Genomic DNA, 24,915 nt, shown 5'->3' on the forward strand with positions numbered 1-24,915 from the left:
TTTTCTATAAATTCAGTCAAAGTTAAAAAAAGTTTGACCAGTACGATTCCGCGACTTTTTTTTTATTTCGACGGAGGGAGTACCTCCCTGGCCAATCCATTCCAGTTTGAGACACAACTACGTACACGAGTAATCACCAGCTGCAGATGTTGCTTTGCTGCCTAGTAGCTGGACTGAGAGTGAGAGATGCACACAAGCACCAGCAGTACAAAAAGCTAGCAGCAGGCCCAGCTACATCATCTCAGTTCAAACACTAGTACTCCATGATGCATCATTGTAGCCGCATGCAGCATGCGAATGCGTCTCTCTCTCCCTCTTCACGTGTCAAAAGGTTATTTGGTTGGGAAAATCGAGCACAATCATGCAGCCTGTTCGCTTGGTTGGTAAAATCGAGCACAATCATGCAGTCTGTTCGGCTGGTGCTGATACGATCGTATATGATCGTGACGATTGTGGATTATTATTGTTGGCTGATTTGGTGTAAGAGAAAAATATTGTTCTGGTTTATAATCCACGATCGTTTACGACCAAGCGAACAGGCTGATGTTCGCTTGTCTTATAATCCGTACTTTTTAATTTGTTTTTTTAACCGAAACAGTATTTTTCTCTTATAATAACAAATCAGCTAACATTACTTTTAGTTATGGCTTATCAGCCAAGCGAACAGGGCAAGCGAGAGGAAAGCAAAAGAGTTAGTGTTGCACGTAGCTAAAAGCTAAAAGCAAGTGTTGTATGATAATACCAACAAGCACGTCTATCAAGTCTTAAGCTAGAAGCATTCTTCTTTTCTTTGGGCGTGCACAAGCACGAGCACCTGGTATATATTGACACAAGCTAGAGATGTCAGCCAGCCATTGCAATCTGCACGGCTATTGCCACTACTGGCTTGCATGCAATGCTCACTCGATCGTGTCCTGCTCGTTTTCTTTGCCCGCCATTCTATTGCGTTGCTACTTGCTAGCTAGTTTCATTTGACTCGGTCTCTTTAGTCTTTACTCTAGCACCTGGGGCACACGACCAAAATCCTTATTCGGCGTGGGTGCGGAGCCTGCCCCACCTACGAGCAACACGTGGACATATGTCGAGAAGTGATCGGAGGGAGCCGAGCCGTGTCGTCGTCTTCTCCGTGCTGACACCCGAGCGTCCTCCGCGTACACATGTGAGGGTTAGGGGCGAATGAGGTGTAGACCGAGCAGCATGCATGGCCACTTGTTGACGGGCGGAGAGGGATAGGATTAGGGTTTTAATTTGGGGTTTAGAGCTCTCGCTCCAATATCCTTTGGCCTTATTAGAGGGATGGTCGGAGGCGGCAACTGACCCGATGATGTCTTGGTGTTTCGACGAGTGGGGGAGGCAAGGAGGAGGCAGTGGCGCTAGCCAAAGTGGTGGAGGAGAACCGATGAGCAAGATTGACACGGGGGAGGGGGGCAAAGGGTGTCGGAATGGAAGCTATAGCTTGCAGGGGAGTTAGGCGTGGGTGGCTCAAATTTAACTAGGTTCATATATATTCCACATTAATCCTATATGAGATACAGAAAGCCCGCTTGCATTTCTACCTGCAAAAATTAAGTCTATTTACGAGCTCACGGACAAACAAGCTCGCATCCCTATCTACAATTCATAGCTGCTGAGATACATCAATACATGAAGCTACGAATGATGTTGAACTGGGATTGTGTATCATCCCTGCTCTAGATAGGCCAGAATTTATGGCCTAGATACTCACTCCCTAATTAGGACAATTTTATTTTTAATGGATGGCAAAAGCATGTTTGTATAATTGCATACAATAATGCTCTAGTTAAGATGTCCGGAACGGACAGACACCTCACTCACTCACTCCCGCACCCAGTCCCTCGCTTCCTCCTCCCTTCCGCGCTCACGCTCCGCGCCTACCCCAACACGCGGACATGGTTGCTTCCCTGGCCGGCGGCGGCGCGCTCCTCCACCCTGATGGCCTCCTCCCCCACCCCGGTGCGCCCCTCCCCCCACCCCGGCGCCCCCCCACCGGGAGTGCCCAACGCCCGCAGATCCGGTGACCCTCTCCGTCACCCCGCCGGCGAGATCCAACCAAGCCAGTGACCCTCCCCTCCCCCGCCCGGCGACGCCCTCCCTAGATCCAGCAGCGTCTCCTCTCCCTCAGTCGACGGTGGGCATGGCAGGCGTGCGGGCACGTGCCATCCAACGAGCCTACGCCGTGAAAGCTCTAGTTTGGTTTTGGTGAATTGATGAAACCCTAAGTGCTAACCTAGTTTATCTAAGTGATCAATGAGATAGGTAGCACATTCCAAGTGATGGAGCATATGAGGATCATGATGATGGTGATGGCATGGTGATGATCAAGGTGCTCAGACTTAGAAAAAAAGAAAGAGAAAAACAAAATGGGCTCAAGGCAAAGGTGAAATATATAGGGCCATTTTGTTTTGGTGACCAAGACACTTAGCGAGTGTGATCACATTTAGGATTGATAGCCATAATATTAAGAGGGGTGAAACTCGTAACGAAATATGGTTATCAAAGTATCACTAGATGCTCTAACTCATTGCATATGCATTTAGGATCTAGTGGCGTGCTAACACCCTTGAAAATGTTTGTGAAAATATGCTAACACGCGTGCACAAGGTGATACACTTGGTGGTTGGCATATTTGAGCAAGGGTGGTGAAGTTGGAGAAGTGTTGGTGCTATTTTGCACTGACTGGACGCTGGTCACGTAGTGATCGGACTCGGTGGTGGTGCGTCCGGTCAGTAGCACAGAGGGGCACGGCTCAATCTTCGTAACCGTACTCTGCACAATAAATGTGACTAGACGCACAGGGCCTATGTCCGGTCACAGGTGATGTACGCTGACGTGAGCCAATTTGTGAAGAAGAGAAGAGCGGACGTAGGGGCGCGTCCGATCTAGGCGGGCCTGATGCGTCTGATCGGCGTTTGGGCGCTCTAGAACCCCTCTAGAGTCGACCTGACGTGCGGAGGCTGTTTTGATCGGCGCGTCCGGTCGTTCTTTGGTGGCACGCGGGCGTGTGTTGACCTGACGCGGAGGTGGCGCGTCCGGTCGTCCTTCTTGGCGTCCGATCGTCACTTAAGCTAACTCACGAGCGAAGTAGTCGTTGGTGATCAGTAGCTGAGGTTGAACGTAGGGGGACACGTGGCGAGCATCGCGTGACTGGACGCTGGGTGCGCGCGTCCGATCACAACGACCGGCGTGTCTAGTCGCCCTATGTTCAGTGTAGTGAGGAGCCCAACGGCTCTATTCATGGGGGCTCTCTATTTAAGCCCCATGGCCGGCTCAAGCTCACTCTCTTGGCCATTTGCATTGACATAGCAACCTTGTGAGCTTAGCCAAAGCCCTCCCACTCATCTCCATCATTGATTCATCATCTTTATGAGATTAGGAGAGAATCCAAGTGCATTGCTTGAGTGATTGCATCTAGAGGCACTTGGTGTTCGTGTTTCGCTGCGGAATTCACTTATTACTCTTGGTGGTTGTCGCCACCTAGATGTCTTGGAGCAGCGAGGATCATCGAGCGGAGGTTGGTGATTGTCTCTGGCTCCGGTTTTGAAGATGACAATAAGCCCGACCATGTGTACAAGTTGAAGAAGGCATTGTATGGCTTGAAGCAAGCACCTAGAGCATGGTATGAGAGGTTGAGGGACTTTCTACTCTCTAAAGGATTCATGATGGGCAAGGTTGACACCACTCTTTTCACCAAGAAGATTGGCAAGGAGCTATTTGGGTTGCAGATGTATGTTTATGACATCATATTTGAATCAACCAATCAAGATTTTTGTGAAGAGTTTGGGAAGACTATGGCTGATGAGTTTGAGATGTCCATGATTGGAGAGTTGAGTTACTTCCTTGGTCTTCAAATCAAACAATTGAAGAGTGATACATTTGTGAGTCAAGTCAAGTACATCAAAGACATGCTCAAGAAGTTTAGCATGAATGAAGCAAAGGCCATAAGTACACTAATGGGAACAAATGGCAATTTGGATAGTGATGCAAGTGGCAATATGGTGGATCAAAAGTTGTATCGGTCTATGATTGGAAGCCTACTCTATATGACCGTATTAAGGCCGGATGTCATGTTTAGTGTATGCATGTGTGCAAGATTTTAATCCTCACCAAGAGAAAGTCATTTGAAGGCTACAAAGAGAATATTGAGGTACTTAAAGCATACACAAAATATTGGTTTGTGGTATCCCAAAGAAGCAAAGTTTGAGCTAGATGGTTACTCCGACTCGGATTATGTGGGATGCAAGGTTAAAAGTAAGAGCACCTCAGGCACATGTCAATTATTGAGAAGATCACTTGTTTCATGGTCATCAAAGAAGCAAAATAGTGTTGTATTATCAACCGTCGAAGCCGAATATATATCCACCGGTAGTTGTTGTGCACAAATACTTTGGATGAAGGCCACCTTGAATGAATTTGGAATCAAGTTCAAGAAAGTGCCATTGCTATGTGATAATGAGAGTGTAATCAAGCTAACCAACAATCTGGTTTAACATGTAAGAACAAAGCACATTGATGTCCGCCACCATTTTATAAGAGATCATCAACAAAAGGGGACATTTATATTGAGAGTGTGGGCACCGAAGATCAACTTGCTGACATATTCACCAAGCCATTAGATGAGAAAAGGTTTTGCAAACTAAGGAATGAGTTGAACATATTGGATTTCTCAAATATGTGTTGATGCACCCCCACTTATATGACATGCCTCTCCTTTGAGCAATCCAAGGTAAAAGTTGATTGGTATGCATATATCCTTTGTTAAGGACATGTTTAGTGCATCTAGTCATTCCTCACATATTATAGGCTCATTCATGAAAATCAAATGAATTTGATGCTTGTATGATACCACTATTGCTTCTATGTTTGAATTAATCTAGTGGTAGCATATGACATGTTTGTGGGCTTGTGAACCTAGTGTTTGATCTAGAAAATGAGCTATAAGTGTTTAACTCAACATAGTACAAGATAATCCTTGAAATGAGTTGTGAAGAAGCTTGTCCTTGGATCAAACTGAGTTAAATTTCTTTGGTAAGTGTTCTAGATTGAACCAAATTTAGGAAAATGATCCTCACCCCATTGATTGACATTGATAATCTTAATCTATCTAAAATTGAACCTTTGTGGTCATTGATGACAAAGGGGGAGAAGTAATGCACAAAGATAGTGAAAGGTTGACATAGGGGGAGAATTATGACAAAGTAAGGGGATCAATTAAAATTGGAGCATACAAGTAGGGGGAGCAAGCTCATAAACTTGATTGATGCATTTGAATGTGCATTTCATATGTTTGCTTGCATGTCACAAGTTTTAAATTAAAATTCCATGCTTGTGTGATGGATGCTAGTTGTAGATTTGAATGATGAAATGAAAAACTAGTATGCATAGGATGAGTAACTAGACTTGTATTTATATTGTAAAAATTAGACCCTTGCTTCTAATGTTGATCTCATGGGGTATTCTAGTTTTTGTGTATGTCTAGTTACTAATGGTGCTAAGGATGGTATAATGGTGCACTCCGATTGGTATCACGCTTTAAAGGTCCATCTCTTATACCTTAGCATCATTTGGTAGACATTGCCCTCCCACATTTCTAATTCATGCATATGTGCAAGCTTCAATCCAAACTCTTAGCACATATGTAGGGGGAGCTAATGCTACCATTTGGGGTTCATAAAACTTGTCCATATCCTTTTACACATTGTAAATATGCTTGGACAAGCAACATGGATTCAAATGAATTTCAATTCATATCTTTGTGAAATGGTTCTTATCAATTACCAAAAAGGGGGAGATTAAAAGTCTAGTTTGGCTTTGATGAATTGATAAAACCCTAAGTGGTAACCTAGTTTATTTAAGTGATCAATGAGATAGGTAGCACATTCCAAGTGTTGGAGCATATGAGGATCATGATGATAGTGATGGCATGGTGATGGTCAAGGTGCTCAGACTTAGAAAAGAAGAAAGAGAAAAACAAAATGGGCTCAAGGCAAAGGTGAAATCCATAGGGCCATTTTATTTTGGTGATCAAGGCACTTAGCGAGTGTGATCACATTTAGGATTGATAGCCATACTATTAAGAGGGGTGAAACTCGTATCGAAATGTGGTAATCAAAGTGCCACTAGATGCTCTAACTCATTGCATATGCATTTAGGATCTAGTGGAGTGCTAACACCCTTGAAAATGTTTGTGAAAATATGCTAACACATATGCGCAAGGTGATACACTTAGCGGTTGGCACATTTGAGTAAGGGTGGTGAAGTTGGAGAAGTGTTGGTGTTGTTTTACACTGACCGTGTTGGGAGTATGCCCTAGACATAATCATAGAGATGATTATATTGCCTTGTATCCATGATATATTATGAGTTCATTGAATTTCCATTAAAGACAACCTGTATCGATTAGCAATTATGTGAATTGTTTGTGAAACTCTTTTACTTGTATGGTTATTCTAATGTTGTCCCTGGTCAGAGTTCGTGTGAGGACACATATGAATAATGGATCAGCACATTATTAGTTGATGACTATGTTTCACAAGTCATAGACATGGAGATGTCAAACTAATAATATGGGCACGTGTATGACATGGGGCTGGACTGACCCAACGTGAGATGTTGTTATTATCTCTATTCACATCATGTACGTTATGTCCTTAGACCTGAGATTGTTGTATGTATTCAAGATGTGAAACGACCTACTCAGGGACTATCAAACGCTACTCCGTAACAGGGTAGTTATAAAGGTGGTTTTTTGGGTTTGTCGGGAAACATGCTATGAGACATAGACAATCAAGATGGAATTTGCCCCTCTCTATATGAGAGAGATATCACTGGATCACTCTAATGATTAGATCAAGAAATGCATGGCCGTGCTTGGGTTAAGTGTTAACCTATGAGTTGGACCAAATATCGTGAGGCAAGGGAATAACAAGTATATGGTTTCGTGCTGGTTCATCTGATATGATCTTTGCGTACGCATAGTAGTTGACATGCCTTACTAGAGGCCGCTATCAACTAATGGCCGAGTAGGAGTACTCGGGCCATGTCTATGTATGCGTGAACCCATAGGGTCGCACGCTTAAGGGGCTGGAAGCCTAATTCGGATTGGATCCGAGTTAGACAAGGCTTAGGGTTACTAATGGGTCTCCAACTAGGGGGCTCATTAGGGACGCCTATAAATAAGTGGGGTGGGCAACGGGGCTAGGAATCCATGCCATTTTTGGTAGCCACTGCCCATCCTACGCCCACGCCTGCTGCTCCTCGAGGACCTAGCAGTCCAGAGGCACGATGCTTCCTCCCTGTACGTGTGGATACCTCGAAGTTGCTGCATCTGGAGCATAAGGACAAACCGCACGAAGGGAACGAACGTACGGATGACCTTGCAACTGCACGACACTGCTACGACGTGTATGACTACATCGAGTCGCCTCCGCTGCACCTGTGCGTCTAGTGGTAATCTTATGATCTATAACTAGCAGTTGATCCTAGTTTATGAGGTCAATTTTTTTTTGTTTTCCGGCTAGCGTAGCATCCTCATAACCCTACAGTGGTATCGGAGCCAGGTTACTATGTTGTTATAGGTTCGGATGAGTGTGTATGGAGATATGTGCAGTTGTAGATGAGTCTCTGATCATGATTCGTGATTTTACCATGTTGGTCTTGTAACGATCTACTCGTACCGGTCGGAATTCTGCCATCCGAGTTAAGTGATACATGTAAATCCAGTCATGGCAAGATGGAGATCAATCAGATTGATCGAATCGAACCTAGGTCAAGTGCCGAGCGCATGTGATGCGCAGCGGTGATAGATTGGATCTACTGCCGGGCGTCGGGGTGCAAGAAAAAGTGTTGTTTGGTAAAACAGCAATAACTTTTGTATACGACCTCGGATTGAGACGAACTCTAAATGAAAATTGTAGAGAAAATTTTTTACATCCAATTCTCACCCCCTTTGGTGGTTTCGCTGAAATTAGATTTGCGAAAAACGGCCAGGAAGATGGTGTTTTTGGCGTTTTAAGATTATACGTCGGAATCGGTTAACTCTGTTTTGCAGGAATTTATGACTGGTATAGCCCTTATGTGTATGTGATGCATGTATGTAATTAATTCATGGCTTGCATGTCATGAGTATGACAATATGGCTAGAGCCACAGAGATATTGTCAATTTGATGTAATGGCCTGTGTGCCAAACTGTGATGATCCTATCCACGACTATGTAATTTTCTTCACTGCCTTGCGTTAGTCATAGCTAGTCTTGGTGGACTCATCACTGAAGGATGACATACATGGATCATGGAGATGGAGATCATCATGAGGAACAGTTCGATGGAGATGGAGATCCCCAAAGGAACAATGGGCTATACCATGTCATATCTGTGTTAATGTTGTTCTTACTATGTTCTACTTTCATGAGCGATAGTGTTTTTGTCTACATGCGATGGTGAAGTAGAACGATCCCTCGGTAATGTTTAAGTTAAAATACTTCCCCAAACCTTGCACTATCATGTGTCTTGTACAATCGGTGGTGGATCTATGAAATTAGGGTGCCACTGGTTTTCCTTGACTAGACAGGTTCGTATCGGATACTTACAACAGAAGGGTTGGTTACTTGGACGAGGTCATCCTAACAGTTAGGGACCTTGGAGCATGAGTAGTTGGGCACCAAAGCATAGAAATGCTACCCAACAACAAGAGTCATATGTGATATGATTAGCAAAGAGTTGCTTACCAATCTACCATGTCTTCTAGCGGTGATGCTAAAGCTCACTAGTAGACTTGTTAGTTGTGGGTCTTGAATCACTAAGTTTCAAGAGAGGGATATTGATTTTAGTGGGAGTAGATTCTATTAAAGGTTTAATATTGTTTACTCTGTCTTGGATACATTGTCTTAGTATTTTGCATTACTTTTGTTGTAGATAAATGGCACCTAGCAATCAACCATTTACTTTGTGTTCAATTCTTGAGAAAGATAAGTTGAATGGAACAAACTATGTGGATTGGATCCGCAACCTGAGAATTGTTCTCAGGGCTGAGAAAAAGGAAGAAATTCTAGACACCCCATTACCAGAAGAGCCTGCTGATAATGCACCTGCTGCAGAGAAAAACGCTTACAAGAGAGCATGTGATGCTGATCTTGAAGTGAGTTGCCTTATGTTTGCTTGTATGGAACCAGATCTATAGTTGCAGTTTGATAATAACCATGCAGCGCACGATATGATCGTGGTGCTCAATGATATGTTCTAGACTCAAGCCAGGACTGAAAGGTTCAATGTCTCAAAGGCTTTTGCTGAAACCAAGCTAGTAGAGGGCGCAATAGTTGGGCCACATGTGATCAAAATGGTTGGTTACACTTAGAGGTTGGAGAAGCTGGGCTTCCCAATTGGCACTGAATTAGCTACTGATTTTATTCTCGCGTCTCTTCCACCCAGCTATGGAAATTTCGTCGCAAACTACCATATGCATGGGGCGGAGAAGGGCTTGAATGAATTATGTGGCATGCTTAAAATAGCAGAGGCTGATATCAAGAAAGGTGCTGGTAGTAGCCATGTGATGGCAGTCCAAAACAAGCCTAAGTTTAAGAAGAAGGGCAATTCTTGGAAGAAGAAAAAAGGCAAGGCTAAAGATGAGATCTCTAAGCCAAACCCACCTACGCCCAAGGCTGGACCACCTGCTGATGCAGAGTGCTTTCATTGTTATGGGAAAGGTCACTGGAAGAGGAACTGTAAGCTGTACCTGGAATCCATAAAGGATCACGGCAGTAAAGGTACTCCCACAGCTTGTACACTTGTTGTTTATGTTACGGACATTTTCCTTGCTAATTCTTATATTAATTCTTGGGTATTTGATACCGAATCGGTTGCTCATATTTGCAATATGATGCAAGGAATGATAAGAAGTAGAAGCGTGGAAAAGGGAGAAGTTGATTTCCACGTGGGCAATAATGCAAGAGTTGCTGCGTTGAATGTCGGGACGATGCAACTCCACCTCCCGTCAGGATTTATTATGGAGTTGAATAATTGTTATTTTGTTCCTAGTTTAAGTCAAAACATTGTGTCACCTTCATGTTTGATGAAGGATGGTTATTCATTTGCGAGTAAAGACAATGGTTGCGTGATCTCTAAAAATGGCATGTTTGTGGCTTCTGCATCCATTGTGAATGTGTTATTTATTTTAAATCTTGAAGATGCTCCTGTCTATAATATAAGTGCTAAAAAGCCTTGGCTTAATGAGTTAAGTCCTACCTATATGTGGCATTGTCGTTTAGGTCATATAAGTGAGAATCGCATGAAGAGGCTCCATTCTGATGGGCTTTTAACTTCGTTTGATTTTGAATCATACGAGACATGTGAGGCTTGCCTGCTGGGCAAGATGACCAAGACGCCTTTCATAGGTTTTCCTGAGAGGGTGGCGGACTTACTGGAACTCATACATACTAATGTGTGTGGACCAATGAGTACGATAGCAAGAGGCAGATTCCAATACTTCATAACCTTCACTGATAACTTTAGTAGATATGGCTATGTCTACTTAATGAGACATAAGTCTGAGACATTTGAAAAGTTCAAGGAGTTTCAGAGTGAAGTAGAGAATCAACGTGGCAAGAAAATTAAGGCGTTGCGATCTGATCGTGGAGGCAAATATTTGAGCCACGAGTTTAGCAATCATCTAAAGAGTTGCAGAATTGTTCCACAGCTTATGCCACCTAGAACGCATCAGAGAAATGGCATGTCCGAGCAACGTAATCGGACTTTGTTGGACATGGTTCGATCTATGATGAGCCAGTCAGACCTACCATTATCATTTTGGGGATACGCTCTAGAAACAGCCGCTTTCACATTGAATAGGGTACCGTCTAAGTCCATAGTTAAGACACCACATGAGATGTGGACTGGTAAGAGTCCCAGTTTATCTTTTCTGAAAATTTGGGGTTGTGAAGTTTATGCCAAACAACTTATGACAGATAAACTAACACCCAAGTTAGACAAATGCTTTTTTGTGGGATATCCGAAGGAAACTTTAGGGTATTACTTCTACAACCGATCAGAGGGCAAAGTGTTTGTTGCTCGGAACGGTGTTTTCTTAGAGAAAGAGTTTCTCAAAAGAGAGAAAAGTGGACAGAAGGTGTATCTTGAAGAAGTTCAAGATGAGCCAGTTGGGAAGGACTCTATGAGTGATGCTAATGTAGTAGAACAAGTTGAGATACCCGTGGCAATAGAAACACCGCCACAACCACGAAGGTCAGCAAGAATCCATGAGTTGCGTGGGGATTTGTTATTGTTAGACGATGATGAACCTATGACTTATGCGGAAGCAATGATGGACCCAGATTCTGAGAAATGGCAAAGTGCCATGAGATCCGAGATAGATTCCATGGGAAACAATCAAGTTTGGAACTTGGTTGACCCACTTGATGGGGTTAGACCCATAGAGTGCAAATGGATCTATAAAAAGAAAAAGGATATGGATGGAAACGTTCACATCTATAAAGCTCGACTTGTTGCAAAGGGTTTTCGGCAAGTTCAAGGAATTGACTACGACGAGACTTTCTTGCCTGTAGCGATGCTTAAATCTATCTGGATCATTCTAGCACTAGCTGCTTATTTTGATTATGAGATATGGCAGATGGATGTTAAAATAGCCTTTCTAAATGGAAATTTGGATGAGGATGTGTATATGATACATCCCAAAGGTTTTGTTGATCCAAACAATGCTAGAAAAATTTGCAAGCTTCAGAAATCCATTTATGGGTTAAAGCAAGCATCTCGGAGTTGGAACATTCGTTTTGATGAAGTGGTCAAAGGATTTGGCTTCCGTCAGAATGAAGAAGAACCTTGTGTTTACAAGAAGGAAAGTGGGAGTGTTGTTGTATTTTTGATCTTGTATGTGGATGACATATTATTGATTGGGAATGACATTCCTATGTTGCAATCCATAAAGACTTCACTGAGTAATATTTTTTCTATGAAGGATTTAGGAGAAGTAGCATACATTTTGGGCATCAAGATCTATAGAGATAGATCGAAGAGGCTTATAGGATTAAGCCAAGATACATACATTGACAAGGTGTTGAAATGATTCAACATGGAACAGTCCAAGAAAGTGTTCTTGCCTATGTCACATGGTATGCGCTTTAGCGATAAACAGTGTCCTTCGACAACTAATGAGTGGAAGTGCATGAGTAAGGTTCCATACACCTCGGCAATTGGTTCCATCATGTACGCCATGATATGTACTCGCCCAGATGTCTCATATGCTCTAAGTGTTGCGAGCAGGTACCAAGCTAATCCAGGAGAGAGTCACTGGACACTTGTTAAAAACATTCTTAAGTACTTGAGAAGGACTAAAGATGTGTTCCTAATCTATGGAGGTGAGGAGGAGCTCGTTGTAAATGGTTACACCGATGCTAGCTTCCAAACTGACACGGATGATTCACAGTCTCAATCAGGTTTTGTGTTCACAATAAATGGTGGTGCTGTAAGTTGGAAAAGTTCCAAGCAGGAGACGGTGACTGATTCTACAGCAGAGGCCGAGTACATTGTAGCTTCTGGAGCTGCGAAGGAAGGTGTTTGGATGAGGAGGTTCCTCATTGAACTTGGTGTGTTTCCGAATGCATCCAGCCCATTGAATCTACATTGTGACAACAATGGGGCAATTGCGCAGGCTAAGGAGCCAAGGAATCACCAAAAGAACAAAAATGTACTGTGGAAATTTCACCTCATTCGAGAGTTCGTTAGACAAGATGAGATCAAGATGTGCAAGATACACACAGATTTGAATGTTGCAGATCCTTTGACAAAGGCTCTTCCATAGCCTAAGCATGAGGCGCACATGAAAGCTATGGGTATTAGATATCTTCGAGATTAACTCTAGTGCAAGTGGGAGATTGTTGGGAGTATGCCCTATAGATAATCATAGAGATGATTATATTGCCTTGTATCCATGATATATTATGAGTTCATTGAATTTTCATTAAAGACAACCTGTATCGATTAGCAATTATGTGAATTGTTTGTGAAACTCTTTTACTTGTATGGTTATTCTAATGTTGTCCCTGGTCAGAGTTCGTGTGAGGACACACATAAATAATGGATCAACACATTATTAGTTGATGACTATGTTTCACAAGTCATAGACATGGAGATGTCAAACTAATAATGTGGGCACGTGTATGACATGGGGCTGGACTGACCCAACGTGAGATGTTGTTATTATCTCTATTCACATCATGTACGTTATGTCCTTAGACCTGAGATTGTTGTATGTATTCAAGATGTGAAATGACCTACTCAGGGACTATCAAACGCTACTCTGTAACAGGGTAGTTATAAAGGTGGTTTTCGGGTTTATCAGGAAACATGCTATGAGATATAGACAATCAAGATGGAATTTGCCCCTCTCTATATGAGAGAGATATCACTGGATCACTCTAATGATTAGATCAAGAAATGCATGACCGTGCTTGGGTTAAGTGTTAACCTATGAGTTGGACCAAATATCGTGAGGCAAGGGAATAACAAGTATATGGTTTCGTGGTGGTTCATCTGATATGATCTTTGCGTACGCATAGGAGTTGACATGCCTTACTAGAGGCCGCTATCAACTAATGGCTGAGTAGGAGTACTCAGGCCATGTCTATGTGTGTGTGAACCCATAGGGTCACACGCTTAAGGGGCTAGAAGCCTAATTCGGATTGGATCCGAGTTAGACAAGGCTTAGGGTTACTAATGGGCATCCAACTCAGGAGCTTATTAGGGACGCCTATAAATAAGTGGGGTGGGCAACAGGGCTAGGAATCCACGCCATTTTTGGCAGCTGCCGCCGCCCATCCTACGCCCACACCTGCTGCTCCTCATGGACCTAGCAGTCTGGAGGCGCGATGCTTCCTCCCTGTATGTGTGGATACCTCAAAGTTGCTGCATTTGGAGCACAAGGATGAACCGCACGAAGGGGATGAACATACGGACGACCTTACAACTGCATGACACTGCTACGACGCTTACGACTACATCGAGTCACTTCTGCTGCACCTATGCGTCTAGTGGTAATCTCGTGATCTATAACTAGCAGTAGATCCTGGTTTATGAGGTCGATTTTTTTGTTTTCTGGCTGGCGTAGCATTCTCATAACCCTATAGACCGGACGCTAGTCATGTAGTGGCCGGACTCAGTGGTGGTGCATCCGGTTAGTGGCATAGAGGGGCATGGCTTAGTCTTCGTGACCAGACTCTGCATAGTAAATGTGACCGGACGCGTAGGTCCTGCATCCGATCATAGGTGATGTACGCTGACGTGAGCCAATTTGTGAAGAAGATAAGAGCGGACGCAAGGGCATGTCCGGTTAGGGCATACCTAACATGTTTGATTAGTGTTTGGGTGCTCTAGAACCTCTCTAGAGTCGACCTAATGCGCGGAGGCTGTTTTGATCGGCGTGTCCGGTAGTTCTTTGGTGGCGCACGGGTCTGTGTTGACCTGACGCGGAGGTGGTGCGTCCGGTCGTCCTTCTTGGCATTCGATCATCACTTAAGCTAACTCATGAGTGAAGTAGCCATTGGTGATCAGTAGCTGAGGTTGAATGCAGGGGGATGCATGGTGAGCATCGCGTGACCAGACGCTGGGTGCATGCGTCCGGTCACATCGACCGGCGCATCCGGTCGCCCCGTGTTCAATGCAGTGAGGAGCCCAATGACTCTATTCGTGGGGGCTCTTATTTAAGCCCCATGGCCGGCTCAAGCTCACTCTCTTAGCCATTTGCATTGATATAGCAACCTTGTGAGCTTAGCCAAAGCCCTCCCACTCATCTCCATCATTGATTCATCATCTTTGTGAGATTGGGAGAGAATCCAAGTGCATTGCTTGAGTGATTGCATCTAGAGGCACTTGGTGTTTGTTTTTGGCTACGGGATTCGCTTGTTACACTTGGTGGTTCCTGCCTCCTAGACAGCTTGGAGCAGCGAGGATCATCAAGCGGAGGTTGGTGATTGTCTCCGGCTTCGATCGTGGTGATTGTGAGGGGTTCTTGACCTTTCCCTGACGGAGAGCCAAAAGGCACTCTAGTGGATTGCTCGTGGCTTATGTGATCCTCGTCTTGTGTTGGTTGTGTGGCACCCTATTGAGGGTTTGGTGTGTGATACCAATTAGTGCTTGAACCTCCAAATGAGTGAATCACCACAGCGAGGACTAGCTTGCCGGCAAGCAAGTGAACCTCGATAAAAAATCTTGTGTCATCATTGTCCAAGGATTTCTTGATTGATTGTGATTGATTAGCTCCATCATATTGTGATTGGCTCTATCCTCGACACGGCGGTATAAACATCACTATCCTCTCTTGTATTTACATTCCTAGTGTGTAAGCTAAGCTCTTTAGTGTAATTAGTTTTGAGAGCTAGCTTGCATCGGGTCTCGTGGTTAGTGAGGCTATTTAGTTAGTTTATGAGAGCTCACTAACTTAGTGTAGGGACATAGTCATTGTGTGGATAGAGACTATAGCAACTAAAATTATGGTAGGTGGCTTGTATTTTAGTAGGCTAGTGCAACACTTGCTTCGTCATCTAATTGACTAACCACATAGCTTAAGTGTTGTTGTAGAAATTTTTATAGCCTATTCACCCCTCTCTAACCATTAGGACCTTTCACGCCGCCGCAGTTGCCCACTATGTAGGTCATGGCCGCGCAGCGTTGTTGTGTTTCAAGTGTTTCTGGACGCTTTTCAGACATGTTGCAAGCCCATATTTCAAGTGTTTCAGTTGTTTCAGATCTATGTCTCAATTGTTTCATATGGATATTGCAAAAGTAGATCGGGATGTTGCATATATTGCAATGGTTGTATACGTATGTTGCAAGCCTTTATCCCCAATATTTTATCTATTTTTTTACACGTATGTTACACATGTCTCAAGTGTTTCATCTATCTTCTTTAGTATGTTGCAAGAGTTACATCTGGATATTTCAAAAGTAGATCGGGATATTAAACTCATCGTACGTGTCTATGGCGTGGCTAATTAAATCCATCAAATCAATGGCATCGACAATTCGGTAAGAGCTACCTTTGCTTGTGGTTAATGAATAAGTAATAATGATTGGGTACATGTACAACGTGTTCTTCTTCTTGTAAGCCAAGACTAGTTGCTTTGTTATCAAGATGGAGGAATCAATCATCCTTACGTCCTTATGATGCCTTTTCGACCTGCTAGTGTCGACGTCTACTGCCACAAGTTAGAAGATTTCAACAGGGCAGTTATGATGGAGTGCTATCGATTAAATAATTGAAGATTGGGCCCATGTTTTTATTAACAATAGTTGGTGTGCATTGTCAATTGTTCCAGCTCTAAGATGATTTAGCATGTACAGTCCTTTAACATGAGGTATCTGATGATGGCATGTTAATGTTATGAAACGAAGAGGGGGTTTACTTTTTGTTCAGAGATACCTTATGATCTAATATACATGAGGTGTCATGTGTCATGCTCTCCATATTATCTGCTTCCACCATGTTGCTTGTCAAGATCTTTGCTTTATCATACCACAATTCATTACATTAGAGTCGTGACTGATAAGCAATTACTTTGTCTGCCTTTCTATTTCCGCAGCATCTTGTTTTAAATCCTCGAAGCCAAATACTATAGTGCTATCTGGGCTTAGTGGCAGTGGCAAAACTACTCTTTTCTACCAGGTAACTGCTGTTCTTTTTGTCTGTGGGGTGTAGGGTTTTACAAGTGAAGGACAAGGTTGTAGTATCTAGTTTGCAAAATAATCTTGTCTCAAGTCTGAACATCATTTCGCTTGTTAAATTCTAGCAGGATATCTCTTTCTTATTGGTTGGATTTTGTTTTTTCTATGTAGTATATAGTTGGTTTGGTTAGACTTGTCTATGCTCATATCTGGTTCTAGAAGTACTGCATTGCGATACCATTAATACCCAGGATTATATTTGTATCAATACTGTTGTAACAAGTAGGTGGGTTATACTATCTTTCATTTCTCTGCTAATTCTGTGTCTGCCTGTCAGCTTCGGGATGGATCATCACATCAAGGAACTGTGACTTCAATGGAAGAAAACGATGACTCATTTGTGCTGCATTCGGAGCAAGAAAGGGTAAGATGCTTCTAGAGTTACTTCTTTTTCCAACATATTGAGATAAAAAATAAAATGGATAGCATAGTTTCTTATGAAGAAACATGCATTTCTTGACTGCAATATTTTTTGCTAAACCATCCTATATCCTTTTTCAGAAAGGCAAAGTAAAACCTGTGCATGTTGTTGATGTGCCTGGTCATGCAAGGCTCAAGCCCAAGCTTGATGAAGTCCTGCCTAAAGCAGCTGGGGTTGTTTTTGTTGTTGATGCTCAAGATTTCTTGTCTAGCATGCAAGCTGCTGCGGAGTAATTTTTGTGCCCTCTGTTTTAGTTTTTATGAAATGACTTTGGTGTCTATAACTCTATATCATCTACGTTTACTTGCTTTTGTGCTGGATTGAAATTAGAAGTGTGATTAGGAGCCTTCTTCATATCCCAAGATTGCAGAAATTATTGTGTTTGATTATTTCCTTATTGTAGTTAACATGGTGTGACTAGCAGCCTTCTACATATTTTAAAAATTGCAGAAATTACTCTTTTTTGTCATTTGTTAATGTTGTTAAAACTGCAGAAAAAGTTACTCTGTTTGATCATTTGTTAATGCTGTTAAAATTGCGTAACAATATTGCCATCCTTCTGGTAGGTATCTATATGACATTCTGACAAAGGCAACTGTAGTGAAGAAAAAGGTTCCCGTGCTTATATTCTGCAACAAGACAGATAAAGTTACGGCCCACTCAAAGGAGTTCATCAAGAAGCAGTTGGAGAAAGAAATGTAAGGACAGGACAGCTCTCTCGTCCCAACATTTATTGTACTTGCATAATTAGAATTTGAATGACTGAAACCCAGTAGTGCATAAATGCTGTGATTATGGAGCTTATTCCTAGATTGGATGTGCAGCACGAATGTATCCAATGACTTTTACATGATATTAAGCTGCAAATATAAATGGAATTTATTTGGGTTGTGGAGTAGTAGCAGCAGGTCTTGCATATCCCCTTTTCTGATCCGAAACAGATCTATGGTCCCGATATAACTCGTAGGCACCTTTAAGGGAGCATGCAAAAAACATGTGCACCAGTCTCCAACTGATGTGAAAGATTAGATTCACAAGGTTTGTAATGCTGGCCTTCTTTTCCATGTTGTAGAAACAAGCTTCGGGAATCAAGGAATGCCATATCATCAGCTGACATAACTGATGAAGTCCAACTCGGGGTCCCTGGAGAGGCATTCAACTTCAGCCAGTGCCAGAACAAGGTGGTTGTTGCTGAGGGTGCCGGTACGACTGGTAATGTTTCGGCTGTTGAGCAGTTCATCCGGGAACATGTGAAGGCGTAGATTGTTCTTATTGTTCTCATTGCTGCGAATGGTTCACCTCATGAGGCAAGACATCCATTGCATATACCTTCATCAGGTCCTCTGATGATAGTTTGAGGCACAATCATATTCTGCACCGCTTCAGCTAACCCTTGTTAGAGGCATTAGATGTTGATTGTTAATTAATGCCTGTCAGTCATCGGGTATGAGTAGAGGCAGTTAAGAACTGTCTCTGGCCATGGTGGTTTCGCTAGATAAGGTTGATACTTCCCTGATTTTTACTACTCTCCGTTCTAAACTCCCTGGTTGTAGTTGCAAGCAAAAGTCTGGATCTGATCAAAAGCATCGGATATGAATAGAGCCTGTCAATAACTGTGTCTGTGTTTTTCGGAAGCCACTGTTTTATATGGTGAGACACTGTGAGACAGGCCTCACCTTTCGGAAGCAGAACACGGAAGGCAATTGGATAGCTGTGGAGTATTGATATAGTCTCAGAAACATATGGTGTCTTTGTTGGGCGGCTTTGGGACAGAACGCCATTCCTTTTATATTTGAAAATGAGCTTTTGTTTGAAACCGAAAGCGCTTGTGGTAGTTTGCAAAAAGGAAATGGAGAAATTGTATAGTTCAAAACCCATGTGTTTGTGCATCAACATTCTTTTCCAGTTTCATCTACAAAGAGTTCTGATATTCCATCCCAGGATCTATTTGATTTGTAGCTGGAGCTGCAACTATTCTCGCCGAGTATGTTTTGAGAATGGTCCATGGTAGGATCAGCAATCAATATGAATTTCGGTTCCTCAAACTGCACTCTGCTTGCGAGCGATGATGGACCAAAAAATAAATAAAGATTGTTGTTGTAGGAATCGGATCGCATGGGATGCATCAGGTCTATAACTATAATTCTGGTAACAATAGGCATCGTTGCTTTGCTTGCATCGGTCAAGAGTCAAGACTGATCGAAGAGCAAGACCATGCATCAAGTTGCTTGGTGGTTACACTCACTCAAACAATCATGTTCCTAAAAAATCACACATTCAACCAAAAAAAAAAAAAATCCTTCAAAACTTGAAAATGCCTTCTGATAACCTTAGAACAACTAGAGATCTAGCCTTTAGCTCTTGCATAACCATCATTTGTTGATGACCAAAATTTGAAGTCTTGAAAAGCTAGCTTAGCTGGTTCCCTAAGCCAGCTTAGCTAGATCATAGATTGGACATCACCATTGTGTAGCACTCATTGACCTGAGTAAATGTGTATATATAATCTTAGTTGAATTCGGGTGGGAGCAAAATGGCTATGGAAAGTCCATACTTGTGAAAACCAGCTAAACCTTTTTTAAAGTTGGCAAAGCTAGATTTTAGGAAAGTCTGAGTTAAAGTTGTAATTTAGCACGATTGTGTAAATTGTTATGACTTGTTCCTAGGTAGACCTCCCCACCCAATAAATATAAAGGGTCACCACCGCTTGATGGCCTCGAACTGCCGGCCTGTTCGGCTGATCGTTTCTGCGGCTGATAAGCCGGCTGATGCTCTGTATCATGACTGATAAGCATGACTGATAAGTTCAAGCGAACAGGGCCGCATGCATCTATCAACATTTTTATATTTTAATACATTTTTGTATTTTATCCCATAAGCCTACTTTTTCAACCCCATCTGATGTTCTTATCGCATCTCCGTGGTATAAGAAGGAATCCTAGTTGGCCTATTGAACCTAGGGAACATCAGAGCGCGTTTGCTCAAGTGGAACCCCTCTCAGGTGAGCGTTCGACGGGTCTACTGATGGACCTAGTTTTTCGAAACCCGCTAAGCTAGTTTCTAAATCTGGCAAGCCGCAAAGGTGTGTACGTGAGAGATGCATGTTGTGTGATGGCGTGTTCTAGCATCGACCGTCACCGATGAGACTGTCACCTCTGTTTGTTTTTTAGGCAGGAAAGGGGGAAACTACCGTGCAAGGATGAGAGGCTTGTAGTTCAAGATGAGTGCGAGCACTGCACCGTCGAGCTTGTCATGATTGTTAGGCTCTCTGCCGTTTCTGTTGTATGCCAACGGAAGAGAAGACCTGCAAGGCATCTCGGTGGCTGCGGCTAAGGATGAAAACGGACGGAATCGAACGGAGAACTCCTGAGGCTGAGCGCCGTCTATAAGAGAGAGCAGCTGGCCACCAGTAGAAAGAACACAGCTGCGTGGTGAACAACTTGTAATTGGGCTGTATGACCTGTGCAGTTGGCCAAATTCGGTTTAAACCGAATTTTCAATTCGGAATATTTCAAATTAAAAGTAGAAAAGTAGAAAACGGTCGGAAAAATGTCTAAACCGTTTTCTACTTTTACATTTGAAATACGAAACATCTGAAATGCGAAAGCGAAAACGGTAAAGTCGGACAAGAAAATGCGGATTCGATCGGATTAAATATAAAAAAACGATGCGGTTAGATTCAGGATATTTCCGTTCCGTTTTCATCCTTAGCTGCGGCTGCGCCATCCATAAGACCATATGCATGGCTCTCATGTGTGCCATGCATGCGTCATCAGCTAGCAGACGCGCCGCGCGGTTGTTTTCACGGAAATCCGCCGCCGTTTCCACTGCACTGTCCGCTAGCTGGCTCTCCGTCTGTCCAGCCCACTGTATGTACGCTGGGCCCTCAGCCCCTCACACCATCCGTCCATTCTCCCGTCTCGCTCACTCCGTTTCCTCTCTAAACAACTAAAGGAGGCATCTCTCACAGCATCATCGATCTCTCTTTCTCTCCCTCCTCCCCAGCGACAAGAGGAACGCTGGCACAACATCCAGTCCGTCCCGTGTACTCTGTGATCCTTCTTGGTGTTTTGATACAGGTTTGGTTGACAGGTGTGTTGATTTTAAGAGATTTTGATGGGTCACTTTGCTTTACCTGCTAGGATCGATCAATCCTTTATTTGGTGGGCGGGTGCATATATGTAAGTGCTTGGTCATGTATCTATGCTATATTTGCAACAGATTAGCGGAAGGAAAGATCCATGGACATGAGCTCCAGCTTCAGCACCACCAGCAGCACTGCAGCAGCATCGGCTCCCCACAACCACCAGCAGGTAACTTGGTGATCGCCTCCTTGTTCTCGATCCTCCCTTTCATGTTGGCTACTTTTCTTTCCATATATAGATCGATATGCAGGTGAGACACGAACATATTTGTTAACCTTTATATATGTTTCTTCTTGTTAAATCGATGATACAAGTAAGTTCGTTTCTTTCTCTTGATTTCAAGTAGCTAGCTCACTGCTAGTAGAAACAAGGCGTACACATATATTGGTATGTGTGCAAGTACTCGTTAGATAATGCATGAATATTGTCCATGAATCAATTGTTGGATAACCTTCCCAAATTAATTCAAAGTTTCCTAAACTTTTTTATTTATTTCAGCCTCTTGATTTGTTAGTCTACAGCGTGCATCATTAATAAGTATTTGGAATTTATTTAAACAAAGTTGTCACTGAATTTTTGGGGTGATAGGATCTTTACACCATGTATCTTCTTCTCTGACTTTGGCGACACTAATGGCATTAAGGTTCAAGGTTGGTGCTCACCATAGTCCCGTGAGTCTTGAGGGAAATCCTATGGTGGCAGAGTAGTGGTGGAGGATGCGATAGGACAAAGGCTAGAGGGTGACAACATAACGAGATCCCAGAAAAGCCAAGTTAATATTGCAGTAGATGTAGCGATGATAGGGAGCAACGCCAGAGATGAAGAAGGGCGATGATGTGCAAGGATGAGGGCATGGTGGAGAAGGTGAATAAGGCACTGTTGTTGGTGGGATGGAGGGGATTAAGTCTGCGAGGGTATGGTGTCTGGTTGGCGTCGAATGCGATGCAAGTGAGACACGAACATCAGCATATCGAGCATGGGGGCTCAAGCATGCCATGATGATACCCACCATCCGACACGGGTGAGCGAGTAGTAGGGGGGCACAAGAGTGTGTTGGGTACGGTACTGGTGGCGGCATGCATGGGTAACAAAATTAGGCTTAAACGGGGTAGGAAAATGAGGCATTGGATCACAGTGACCGGCAGCTTAATATTCAGGTGTTGGGCTTCCTAATGGCAAGTAGGTAATGGATATGGTCCCCGTGAGAGGATGTGGATTGGTCAAGACAAAGTAGGAAAATGGACCATCGTATGTATATCATGGATTGACCGTTGTACAATTTAGTGGGGATAGAGAGGATGAGGCACGTTGGAGTGACTGGTTTGTGTCGAAAGCGCGATGCAGGTGAGACACATACATGGGCATATCAAAGATGAGGGCTTAGGCGTGCCAGGGTGTCTCTCAGTATCCAACACTAGTGAGCAAGGAATTGGCACTAGTGTGGGGCTGGGTGAGGGCAGGAGTGTGTTAAGTATGGTAGTGACAGGCACCGTAGGTGACAATAGGGAGGTGGAAAGGAGGCGACTCGAGGGATGTTTAGGGTTAAAAGGCGTTGCAAACAGACTATTGGATTAAATTGATTGGCGTCCAAAGATTTTGGTGTCAGGTTTCATGAAATACACAAGTGGGCTAGGGATATAGGTTCTATGGGATGATGAGATGAGGAAAGACAGAAGTGGGACCTATAAAATACATATTTGGTTTTGGTGTGTCCTTACATATGTACTAGCACACAACACAATAATCTACCATAAAAAAAGAATGATTGTGGTTATCACACATTCTAGCCACTATAGAAAATTGTCACTTATTTCCATCTAAAAAGGTAGTACACATTTCATTCTATGGTTTTGAACAAGCTTGTGCTTCATGATATTTAATTTGTTAAATCAGGAAGCTGGGTGATAAGTGTAATACTATATCATTATTTCTCTTTGCTTGTGGCGCTAATAATGGCTCTCACACATGTTAATAATATGTGCATCCACAATTTATTTGGTGCAGGAGGCGATGGTGTCATCCCCCATTATAAAGGAGGAAGCTCGGAGCCCAAAGCAGGCACAGGTCACGCAACAGGCAAGTGGCAGTGTTGAGCGTAAGCCACGGCCGCAGCTGCCTGAGGCGCTCAGGTGCCCCCGCTGCAACTCCAACAACACCAAATTTTGCTACTACAACAACTACAGCACGACACAACCACGCTACTTCTGCAAGGCCTGCCGCCGCTATTGGACACATGGCGGTGCCCTCCGCAATGTCCCCGTTGGCGGTGGGTGCCGCAAGAACAAGCGCGCCTCTGGATCTGTCTCAAGCTCTAGCACCTCATCGTCCTCATCGGCTGCCTATGCACCATTATCCCCTGGCACCAACACCAGCTCTAGCAAGATGAGTACCAACACACAACTGATGATGGTGCCCAACATGATGATGCCCGCTCCAATGACGACAGGCTTATTCCCCAATGTGCTCCCGACACTTATATCGACAGGTGGGGGCGGCGACTTCAACTTCACCATGGACAACCAGCATGCCTCCCTGCCCTTGACGCCAATGTCACTATCCAACCAGGCATCAGTGCCAGTGCTGGCCGCGAGAGGGAGTGGGACAATGCCATCTTTCCTGGAGATGCTAAGAAGAGGGCTTCTTCCTAGTAGCAGTAGCTACAACGCAGGTCTCGCGATGAGTTGCGGCAACAACGGAATGGACATGCCATTTCCACTACCATCATATGGTGCAATGCATGGGCATGGGTTGACTGGCTCAACAACTGATGATGCCAGGCAGCTGGTAGGGACTCAGTAGGGAGTGAACATCGATGGTGGTTTTGCAGGATCAGCTGGAGTGCAGGAGGAAGAGGAGGAGCAGGATAACAAGGCCATGGTGAAGAGCAGCAAGAACAACAATGGTGGGTCATTGTTGGACCGCTACTGGACAAAGCCCAACAACAACAACAAGGGGCAGTAGGGGTAGTGTGCCAAGCTGCGGAAGTGTTGTGTTGTTGCAAACAATGCAATTGGATAGTAGTACCGATGAAGTTAGGAGAGTCTAGTAGCCTAGGACGCATGCATTTTTTATTTAGTTTTGGTCCTGATGGCAAGTCATCATGAATCACCCTTTTTGTTCATTTGCATGCTTTGATGAGTTGCAGTAATCTATATATCATTGGACAAATAATCATTTGTTTGGACCATCAGTTCCAGTGGATATTTTCTTCATTTCTCCGATTCTTTAATTTGTCAACTAGTCTATAGCTTTTTCAAGTTTAGTACTTAATTTGGATGGATGAAACAGGATATTTAACATGCATTTGGTAGCTAGAGCCCTACCTATGTACTATTGGTAAAAACAATTTGTTGATGTAGATGTCTATCTTTTGAATGTTTTATTCCTTTTATTTCTGCTTTCAATGAGACAAATTAACAACCCTTGGTATGTACATGAGTATATGCATGGACCTCTTACTGTCTTACATATGTGATGGTACATAACTACTGCTACTTGCTTCACATATACCATAGTCTATATATGGCAGACACAAGTTATGCATGTATATATAGTATATGCCACACAATTTATGCATGTTCCACAAGGTGGCATTGTTCTTCTTAA

The 24,915-nt window shown here is 43.4% G+C and overlaps 1 protein-coding gene and 1 pseudogene across 1 annotated transcript; both read left to right on the forward strand.

Moving 5' to 3' along the window:
- Positions 1 to 1,910: 1,910 nt before the first annotated feature.
- LOC136502961 (uncharacterized) lies at positions 1,911 to 19,069 on the forward strand. Its single transcript, XM_066498200.1, has 7 exons — positions 1,911 to 1,974; positions 12,462 to 12,611; positions 16,602 to 16,684; positions 17,021 to 17,107; positions 17,245 to 17,393; positions 17,731 to 17,862; positions 18,237 to 19,069. Exons 1-7 carry the CDS (start codon positions 1,911 to 1,913, stop codon positions 18,424 to 18,426), a joined length of 855 nt encoding a protein of 284 aa, XP_066354297.1. The 3' UTR covers positions 18,427 to 19,069.
- Positions 19,070 to 21,405: 2,336 nt separating this feature from the next.
- Positions 21,406 to 24,270, forward strand: LOC136502962 (dof zinc finger protein PBF-like; annotated as a pseudogene).
- Positions 24,271 to 24,915: the final 645 nt, after the last annotated feature.

This window comes from Miscanthus floridulus, chromosome 14 (genome assembly GCF_019320115.1).
Source record: "Miscanthus floridulus cultivar M001 chromosome 14, ASM1932011v1, whole genome shotgun sequence".
NCBI lineage: Eukaryota > Viridiplantae > Streptophyta > Magnoliopsida > Poales > Poaceae > Miscanthus > Miscanthus floridulus.